Source organism: Chiloscyllium plagiosum, chromosome 43 (assembly GCF_004010195.1).
Source record: "Chiloscyllium plagiosum isolate BGI_BamShark_2017 chromosome 43, ASM401019v2, whole genome shotgun sequence".
Taxonomy (NCBI): Eukaryota; Metazoa; Chordata; class Chondrichthyes; order Orectolobiformes; family Hemiscylliidae; genus Chiloscyllium; species Chiloscyllium plagiosum.
The window spans coordinates 16,301,545-16,312,259 of NC_057752.1; the positions used below are offsets into that span (position 1 = coordinate 16,301,545).

At 50.3% G+C, this 10,715-nt stretch overlaps 1 protein-coding gene across 2 annotated transcripts in view; it reads right to left on the bottom strand.

Moving 5' to 3' along the window:
* Window positions 1–219: 219 nt before the first annotated feature.
* LOC122543412 (cysteinyl leukotriene receptor 1-like) overlaps window positions 220–10,715 on the bottom strand; it is a 13,511-nt gene continuing 3,015 nt past the window's right edge. Inside the window, exons 1-3 of one of the 2 annotated variants that reach the window (XM_043682123.1) lie at window positions 8,041–8,474; window positions 7,722–7,882; window positions 220–1,397 (exon numbers count right to left, since the gene is read on the bottom strand). In XM_043682123.1, the coding sequence (XP_043538058.1) occupies window positions 328–1,353 (1,026 nt within the window). In that variant the 5' untranslated portion in view covers window positions 1,354–1,397; window positions 7,722–7,882; window positions 8,041–8,474 and the 3' untranslated portion in view covers window positions 220–327. Of the gene's footprint in view, window positions 1,398–7,721; window positions 7,883–8,040; window positions 8,475–10,715 lie in introns of those variants that run through there. The other variant, XM_043682122.1, reaches the window with a different exon arrangement.

Sequence of the window (10,715 nt, forward strand, 5' to 3'; positions counted from 1 at the left end):
GGCCGTGGGTTTGGAAGGTGCTGCCTGAGGGTCTTTGGTGAGTTTCTGCAGTGCATCTTGTAGCTGGTACACACTGCTGCTACTGAGCGTCGGTGGGTAAGGGAGGGAGGGGATGTTTGTGGGTGTGGGGCCAATCAAGCGGGGGCTGCTTTGTCCCTGGATGGTGTCGAGCTTCCTGAGTGTTGTTTGAGCTGCCCCCATCCAGGGGCAAGTGGGGAGTATTCCCTCACCCTCCTGACTTGTGCCTTGTCGATGGTGGGTCAGGCTCTGGGGGGGAGTCAGGAGGGGAGTTACTTTCGATCTTAAAGTGTAAAAAAAGAGATGTCATCACTTCTGCTCCTGGCGTGTGCCTGATAGTGGCTCCTGCTCATTGGAGCTTGGTGGGACCGTGGCTGGCGAGTGATCCACAAACACTACACTGCCGGACGACGCGGATCTCGACTTGAGGATGGTCGAGGTTTTAAGGGTGCTTTGAAAGTTCTCGCCGACAAAGTAGTAGAGGACGGGGTTGAGACAGCTGTTGGCAGCGGCCAGGCAGATAGTCACCACGACAGCTCTCTGCACAAACCAGACAGTGTCGTGGCACACTCCGTCCGACATGATGTGGAGGTGGATGGTCCGTATGACGTGGTACGGCAGGAAGCAGAACAGGAAGGAGGACATCACGATGATGATCATGTAGGTGGACTTCCTGCGGCTCCGCGCGTTCACCCGCATGGTGCCAGCTGAGCCCATCAGGCGCTGCAGAATGCGAGTGTAGCAAGCCAGGATGGTGAGGAAGGGCAGCAGGAAGCCCACCACAAACGCAAAGTAGTTCATCCGCTGGATCTGAGACCACGATACGTTGGATGGTTCGAAGCAGCGGCAGGTCCCGTTCACACACTTGGAGGAAACGAGGAGGAAGGGGACAGACACCAGGCCGATGAAGAGCCAGATCCCGATGGTGACCCACAGGGATCTTCTCACCGTCACCACGCTTCGGGACCAAATCGGGTGCAGGATGGAGATGTAGCGGAAGATGCTGAGGGCGGTGAGGAAGAAGATACTGGAGTAGAGGTTCACATAGAAGGCATAGGTGGTGATCCTGCAGAGAAAGGCGCCAAGTCTCCACTCACGCTGGACGTAGTAGATGATTCGATACGGTAACGTTAGAGTGAAGAATAGATCTGAAACGGCCAGGTTGATCATGAAGACTGTGCTTGCTGTCTTACGCTGAGTCAACTTCACAAAGACATACAGAGCGACCGTGTTCCCGATGAAGCCGAGAATCAGAATGGTGCTGTAGGCTCGCACAAACACAGGGAATTTAAACTCCTCATTGCTGCAGTTTGGAGTCTTGCTGGTCCAGACCATTCTGGGCGCCTGGCTCCCTGTCTCAGGCAAGGTGGCACGGTTGGCTGGAACAGAGAAACACATCGTGCAATCACTTAAAGACCTGAGCTGTTCAGAGACTGTCAGCTGGAGGCTGGAAAGCCTCAGGATTCACAAGGACGGCTGCCAGCCTTGGAGGGAAGGGGCTTGGTGGCTTTTGTGCAGCTGTGCCCTCCACTGACATGCAGATAAACTGGGCACCGAGGAGCTGTTTATGATTAGTGTGTGTGAGTGGCCAATTACTAACAACAAAGGCTCTGCATGTGGAGACATGTCATTGAAGGAAACGGTCAGGCAAATGAATTGGCAAAAGATACAGATAAAGTTAATGGGTGAAGCATTTCTCCGAGTTACAATGCTGTAAAGATGACATCGGTGGATCCTCAGGACCACAGACTCAACAACCCAATTCCCTTCAAGGACGGGGCAAGTACAGACCAACGAGTCCAACACTGAGTGGGAGGGAAACTATTGGAAAAAATTCCAAGAGACAGAATTAATTGTTGCAAGGATTAATCAGGAATAATCACTGTGGCTCCCTCGGGGGGAGATTGCGACAAACATGTTGGATTGAGTTTTTTGAGGAGGTGACGGGGTGAGTAGGTGAGGGGAGTGCAGCGGATGTAGTTTACGTGGACTTCGGGAAGACTCTCAATACGGCAGACTGGTTCAGAAGCTGCAAGCCCATGGGATGCAGCTCCCACTGGATCAGAAGCAGAGGTTTAAAAGTTGGCTGTGTGACTGGAAAGCTGTCTCCAGGAGGGTTCCACACGCCTCAGGGCTAGCTCCTGTGCTGTTTGTGGTGCACATTAATGATCGAGACAATCATGTGAGAGCTATGGTCATTACCGTAACAGGAAAACTATTGGATGTGGTAAATAGTGAGGAGGAAAGCCTTAGTTAGACATAGACAGTCTGGTCAGATAGGCGGAACAGGGGAAGTGGAGTTAAATCCTGAAAAGTGTGGAGCGATGTATTTTGGGAGGATGAACAAGACAAGGGAATACACACTGAATGTGAGGAGCCTCAGATATACAGAGGATCAGTGGGATCTTGCTGTGCACATCCATAGATCCTCGTAGGCAGCAGCACAGGGGGCTAAGGTGGTTCAGGAAGGCACAGCGGACACTTGTCTTTATTAATCAAGACAGGGGGGTTATGATGGAGCTGTATATAATGTTAGTTAGGCCCCAGCTGGAGGACAGTGTGCAGTTCTGGTCCCCACACTGTAGGAAGGGTGGGATTGCACTGGAGAGGGTGCAGAGGAGATTCACCTGGATATTCCCAGGGCTGGAGCCAATAGGCCGGAGCCAATCAGGGATGAAGGGAGGGCGGAGCCAATCAGGGATGAAGGGAGGGCGGAGCCAATCAGGGATGAAGGGAGGCTGGAGCCAACCAGGGATGAAGGGAGGCTGGGACCAATCAGGGATGAAGGGAGGCTGGGGAAGATGGGGCAGGGACAACTGAGGGGGGAATCTGACTGAGGTGTACAAAGGGGCACCGACAGGATGGACTGGGAGAGAAACCCTTTAGTTTTGTAGAGGGGTCAGTAGCTGGGCAGGAGCAGGAGGGGATCTGAGGGAAGAATGTTTCACCCAGAGTTATACAGTTTAGAAACAGGCCCTTCGGCCCACTATGTCTATGCTGACCAAACGTCAAACTACACTCATTCCATTTCCTTGTTTCTACATGGGAACATGGGAATGAAGAGGGGGAGTGGGTAATTCAGCCCTGTGAGCCCATTCTGCCATTTAACATGACCATGGCTGAACTCATCCTGGTCTCAGACTCTACTCTGCCCGTATCGTTTCTTTCTTGAGTCTGTCGATTGGTCCTGCCTCCCCTGGTCTCTGGGGCAGTGAGTTGCACAGATTCACAATCCTCTGAGAGAAACACTTTCTCTCCCTCTCAGGATTTAACCTACCTGCACCTGACTCCGTATCTATGGCCTACGGTTCAGGTCTGTCTCTCAGGAAGGCTGAGTGATTCTGGAACCATATACAGCACTGAACTGACATTCTCAACTGGCTCTTTATACCCCTTCCTTTTTGCCAAAAGGTGGCAAATTTCTCCCCCCCCCCCCCCCCGACTCTCCCCTTCCCTTTAATCCTACCAAAGGATGAGGTTAATTATTTTTCGATCATTAATAAATGATTCGGTTAGGGCAAAGGTGGCGGAAATCTGGAACTCTCAGCCTGAAAGGGAGGCAGAAACTCTAAAGACCTTTAAGAAGTGCTTAGAGGAGAACTTGATTTGCCGCAGCAATGAGTGAAGATTCTCATGATGTAGTGACAAGTGTTTCCAGCTGGAGCCTAGGAGGCCCACGTTCAAGTCTGGAGGTGTGTCATAACATCTCTGTACAGGTTGGTTAGAAAGTATCGACAAAGCTCAAGGCCACGTACCGGACAGTGGGCTTGGAATAGAGAGATAGATGTCTGATGACAGGATGAAGGGACTGTGTTGTGCCTGTAGGTTGGATTGGAAAAGTGAACACAGCTTTTTTTTTGGTTTACATGAGTTGGATTGCCAATTGAGATACAGTCAGATACAGAAGAATTCTAACTTCAGGTCGAAAGGTTTTCCGGGAGATCATTCACAGGTTTGGAAAGGAACCCAACTGGAGCAAAATATGGAGGGATACCGTCGGACTGTCCAAACCACGATGAAGGCAAACTATCAGAAACAGACCCGGGACTATAGAGTCATAGAGACGTATAGCATGGAAACAGACCCTTCGGTCCAACCCGTCCATACCGACCAGATATCCCAACCCAATCTAGTCCCATCTGCCAGCACCCGGCCCATATCCCTCCAAACCCTTCCTATTCATATACCCATCCTGATGCCTCTTAAATGTTACAATTGTACCAGCCTCCACCACTGTTCCTCCTTAGGTCTCTTTTATATCTTTCCCCTCTCACCCTAAACCTATGCCCTTTAGTTCTGGACTCCCCAACCTGGGGAAAAGACCTTGTCTATTCACCCTCCCCATGTCCCTCATGATGTTATGAACCTGTATAAGGTCACCCTTCAGCCTCCGACGCTCCAGGGAAAGCAGCCCCAGCCTGTTCAGAGTTGGGATCAAGGTGTCTAATGGGGTTCTGTGCCTGACAGAGCTGCAGCTGAGAACTGTAAGAGCCCACTACACTCATCAGATAGTTCCCTTGTAACCAAACTAAATCACAAACGTCCATCTGCTCTCTTTGTGGGGGTGTGAGCTCAGTCTCTGCCAAGACTCCATAATGTCTGGAGTGATTGGTTTGGAGGACAATCTGAGGTGGGTGTCTTAAGTCTTAAAATTCAAACGCACTCAGCCCCAACCACTTCCACTCATACAGTGCACCGGGTTTGGTGGTTAAAAACTTACTGCTGCTGTCTGGAACAGGCAGGGGAGTTTCTGATCAACAATTCACTGTGTTTTTGCCCCTTTGTCTTTTACAGTTAACTTGCTGCCGATTGCAGTCCTTGCAAGAGGAAAGTGTGGTGTTTCCCCTTGCACTACTCACTACCTGCTGCTTACGGCAGTTGCTGATCTGCTGGTCACTTTCACTGAGGTTATATTCTGGAAATTTCCCTATTATTGTTCCCCTTGGCCTTTCCAGGACATCACTCCTGTGTGTAGTGTTACTGGACCCCTGTCTCGTGCAGCCAGGGACTGCTCTGTCTGGTTCACCATCACTTTCTCCTTTGACCAATTTATGACCATTTATTGTCAGAAGCTAAGAACAAAATATTGCACTGAGAATGGCTCTAAAAACAACATATATCCTGCTCTTTCTGAAAAGCAACTCCTTCTATTTTCAATATGAACCTCACAGTACAATTGACAATGTGCCATTCTACAATGAAATAAAGTCAAGCTCCCTTACTGACACTTGGTGGGTGGTATTAGATTGGCTTGATACAGCTTTAACCCCTTTACTGCCACTCACTTTAACTCTGTTGCTCAATGCTCTAACGGTCAGACACATTTTAGTGACCAGTCGAGTCCGGAAGAGGCTGAGGAGTGAGAGCGAAGGAGGGAATCTGCAGAGACCCAGAGATGGAGAGCAGAGGAAGGCTGTGATTTTGCTCGTCACCATCTCTGGGAGCTCCATCCTCCTGTGGTTAGTCTGATGTAGATTTCTTACATTAGGACACTTAAGGGATCAACCCTGAGGATTACTCACTTTTTCGAGATAAGTTCAGCAGGGATGGTTATATGCTGCAGATCCTAACTTGTTGCACAAGCACATTTATTTACACAGCAACATGGTGCTGATCCAGAGTGAAGATAAGTAATGCAGTAAAATCTCTGCTTTCACAAGTTGCTTACTATATAAATACAGAAATAAAACCCCTCAGTGATGCCCAGAGGGGGGGGTCCAATTGCTTCCAGACCATGAAATGATTGTTTTTCTTAATTCATTTGTAGCGTGGGCATCGCTGACTGGGCCCAGTATTTCTTGCCCCGTCCTTAGTTGCCCCCCTTGAGAAGGTGGGGGGGGTGAGCTGCCTTCTTGACCCGCTGCAGTCCATGTGCTGGAGGGTAGACCCACAATGTCCCTGAGGGAGGGAATCCCAGGATTCTGACCCAGCCACACTGAGGGAACGGCGATGTATTCCCAAGTCAGGATGGTGAGGGGCTCGGAGGGGAACGTGCAGGGGGTGGGGTTCCCCTGTACCTGCTGCCCCTTGTCCTTCTGGATGGAAGTGGCCGTGGGTTTGGAAGGTGCTGCCTGAGGATCTTTGGTGATCCTCACGGACAAAGCATTTTTTTTAAAACGACTGCTGTACCAGAGAATCCTCAAATGAATCCACTTGGTTTAGTCCATTGGAAATGGTCTAAGGTCATGTGAGAAGAGAGTTCCATTAAAACTAATTGGGGAGAAGGTCTGGGACCAGAAGGGCAACATTCCAATGTTAGATTCCATCTCCATGTGTACAGTTAACAGGAAGGGCCTGGGGAGTGTTGCTGAACAAAGAGACCTTGGGGTGCAGGTTCATAGCTCCTTGACAGTGGAGTCGCAGGTAGATACGATAGTGAAGGTGGTGTTTGGTATGCTTTCCTTTATTGGTCAGAGTATTGAGCACAGGAGTTGGGAGGTCATGTTGCGGCTGTACAGGACATTGGTTAGGCCACTGTTGGAATATTGCGTGCAATTCTGGTCTCCTTCCTATCGGAAAGATGTTGTGAAACTTGAAAGGGTTCAGAAAAGATTTACAAGGATGTTGCCAGGATTGGAGGATCTGAGCTACAGGGAGAGGCTGAACAGGCTGGGGCTGTTTTCCCTGGAGCGTCAGAGGCTGAGAGATGACCTTATAGAAGTTTATATAGTCATGAGGGGCATGGATAGGGTAAATAGACAAGGTTTTTTTCCCTGGGGTAGGGGAGCCCAGAATGAGAGGGTATAGGTTTAGGGTGAGAGGGGAAAGATATAAAAGAGACCTAAGGGGCAACATTTTCACCCAGAGGGTGGTACGTGTATGGAATGAGCTGCCAGAGGATGTGGTGGAGGCTGGTACAATTACAACATTTAAAATGTATATGAATAGGAAGAGTTCAGAGGGATATGGGCCAAGTGCTGGCAAATAGGACTAGATTGATTTCGTATATCTGGTCGGCATGGACGGGCTGGGCCGAAGGGTCTGTTTCTGTGCTGTACATCACCATGACACTAGTGAGACTCTGTCTGGAGTACTGTGAAGAGTATTGGCTGCTCTATTTGAGGGAGGATGTCTATACATCGATAACAGTACACAGGGAGGATAGCTTGACCAATAAACACAGACACTCAGCAGGTCTGACAGAATCTGTAATGGCACAAACAGACAGCGCATTTCAAATCGACTACAACTCATCTCTGAAGCCAGACAGGACACACAAAGGACTTGGAAATGTGAACGCTGTTTCTATCTTTACAGAGAGTGCTGCACCTGCTGAGTATCTCCTGCACTTTATGTTTCTATTTCAGATTTCCCAAATACACAAGCACATTGTTTCCGTTCCCCGAGGCAGACAGCTCGAGTTGATGGGTTGGGAATGAGGAGAGAATGGCTTGTATTTCCTGCAGTTTGGAAGAGGCATAAACGACTTAAACAAACCATGTAACACCCTGAGGGGGGGGGGATGGGTGAAGAGGATCACTCATCCTGTGGGAAAATCAAGACACCCCCATCTCTGTAACCCTCTCCCTATCTCTGTAACACCCCCTCCAGCCCCTACACCCCCTCCCTATCTCTGTAACCCCCTCCAGCCCTGGGTGTGGACCCACTCTGGGGCATGGTGTGACAGTGAGGGGTGCACAAACCTGCTCTATCATTTCCTGCCTTCACCAAGAGAGTGAGATTGATAGAAACGTGCCCCTTACCTGAGACAGTTGCTGTGCGACCCAGCAGTTTGACACACTCCAGCCTGAAGCGTCTCTGCTCTGGAACATTCAGCAGCGAGACAGGACCCAGGGTGATTCTCCCGCCTGCTTGCAATTGTTGTTCGGAGGGTGTCTTGCAGCTGCTGGTGAGGAGGAAATGACTGTGCGAGAAAGAGAAAGAGGGAGACCGAATCTGGTTATGCCATCTGATAATATCAATGGTGGAGATGTCAAAACAAGAGTGGGGTGGGGGGAAGGGGAAGGGGAAGGTCAAAATGATTTTAAAGTAACAGTCTGCCGCTTTGAGAGGATTACTGACCAGACTTCGCCAGGACAAGCACAGAGAACGTTGGAGAATCTCAGGTGGTGTGTCAGGAGACAGTTAACAACTCAGGTCTCAGGTCAGGCATGAATCTTCCTCAGAGGTGTCTGGGTGCCAGAAATGGACTGGACATTCCGGTATCTCCCAGAGGGTCCAACACTCCAGGATCTCCCAGTGGGTCCAACATTCCGGGATCTCCCAGTGGGTCCAACACTCCAGGATCTCCCAATGGGTCCAACATTCCGGGATCTCCCAGTGGGTCCAACACTCCGGGATCTCCCAATGGGTCCAACATTCCGGTATCTCCCAGTGGGTCCAACACTCCGGGATCTCCCAGTGGGTCCAACATTCCGGGATCTCCCAATGGGTCCAACATTCCGGGATCTCCCAGCGGATCCAACATTCCGGGATCTCTCACTCGTTGGATTGATGTTTAGATTCTCTCTCTTTGGAGATGGTCATGGCCTGGGGTTTGTGTGGCGTGAATGTTACTTGCCCCTTACTGACCAGACTTCGCCAGGACAAGCACAGAGAACGTTGGAGAATCTCAGGTGGTGTGTCAGGAGACAGTTAACAACTCAGGTCTCAGGTCAGGCATGAATCTTCCTCAGAGGTGTCTGGGTGCCAGAAATGGACTGGACATTCCGGTATCTCCCAGTGGGTCCAACACTCCGGGATCTCCCAATGGGTCCAACATTCCGGGATCTCCCAGTGGGTCCAACACTCCAGGATCTCCCAGTGGGTCCAACACTCCAGGATCTCCCAATGGGTCCAACATTCCGGGATCTCCCAGTGGGTCCAACACTCCAGGATCTCCCAGAGGGTCCAACATTCCGGGATCTCCCAGTGGGTCCAACACTCCAGGATCTCCCAATGGGTCCAACATTCCGGATTCTCCCAGAGGGTCCAACACTCCGGGATCTCTCAGTGGGTCCAACATTCCAGGATCTCCCAATGGGTCCAACACTCCAGGATCTCCCAATGGGTCCAACATTCCGGATTCTCCCAGAGGGTCCAACACTCCGGGATCTCCCAGTGGGTCCAACATTCCAGGATGTCCCAGTGGGTCCAACACTCCGGGATCTCCAGTGGGTCCAACATTCCGGGATCTCCCAGTGGGTCCAACATTCCGGGATCTCCCAATGGGTCCAACATTCCGGGATCTCCCAGTGGGTCCAACATTCCGGTATCTCCCAGTGGGTCCAACATTCCGGGATCTCCCAATGGGTCCAACATTCCGGGATCTCCCCGCGGATCCAACATTCCGGGATCTCTCACTCGTTGGATTGATGTTAAGATTCTCTCTCTTTGGAGATGGTCATGGCCTGGGGTTTGTGTGGCGTGAATGTTACTTGCCCCTTGTCAGCCCAAGCCTGGATATTGTTCAGATCTTGCTGCATTTAAACTGCTTCAGTCTCTGAGGGAGCGGGGTGAATGGTGCTGAACACTGTACAATCATCGGTGAGTATCCCCACTTCGGACCTTCTGATAGAGGGAAGGTCATTGATGAAGCAGCTGAAGATGGTTAGGCCGAGGACACTCCCCCGAGGGACTCCTGCAGAGATGGCCTGGAGCTGAGGTGACTGACCCTCCAACCACCACCACCATCTTCCCAAGTGCCAAGTATGACTCCAACCAGTGGAGAGTTTGCCTCCTGGATTCCCATTTTGCCAGGACTCTGTAAGCCACACTCGGTCGAATAAGGTTTTGACGTCAAGGGCGGTCAGTATCAACGAGGTTCTGAAGTTCAACACCTTTGGCCATGTTTCAGACGAAGGCTGTCATGAGGTGATTTATTTGATTTGATTTATTATTGTCACGTGTACTGAGATAAAGTGAAAAGTTGTGTTTCGTGTGTAGTACAGGCAGATCAGACCATACAAAGTGGGAAGAGAACAGAGCAAGGAATACAACATGACTGCTGCAGAGAAGGTGCACAGAGAGAGAGAGAGCAAGGTCAACATTAAGTTTACAATTTGAAAGGTCCATCCCGAAGTCTAGTAACAGCGGGGAGGAGGCTGTTCTTGAAACTGTTGGTGTGTGTGTGTTTAAGCTTCTGTATCGTCTGCCTGATGGAAGCGATTATAATCGGGCTGGGAAGGGTCTCTGGTAAGGTTGGCTGCCTTTCCACAGCGTCAGGAACTGGAGGTGGAGTCGATGAATGGACTGGGCTGTGTTCACAACTCTCTGGTTTCATACGGTCCTAGGCAGAGCAGTCGCCATACCAAGGTGTGCGCCATCCGATCAGAATGCTTTCAATCTGCTTTCAAAGGCGATAAAGATCTGCTCAGCAGTTTCCTTACGTTCTGGGACCTTTGCTTATCTGTCTCATGCCCTGATGTGTTTGCAACAATATAGCTTTCTTCACTGGGCCATAATCCCAAGAAATTCCCTCTGACAGTGCAATCTAACTTTCCTGTTGTTTACCTGTCAACTTACTCTGTAAAAGTAATATCCAATCCTCTTCAGAACACAGAGCAGGAACTGCACAGCCCAGGCCCTTCAGCCCACTATGTCGTGACGAGTATTTCCCTTAATCTAAGACCACCCTTAGCTACACATCCCTCAATTTACTGTCCACCCTCACCTACACACCCCTGAATTTACTGACCATCCTCACCTACACACCCCTCAATTTACTGACCACCCTCACCTACACACCCCTCAATTTA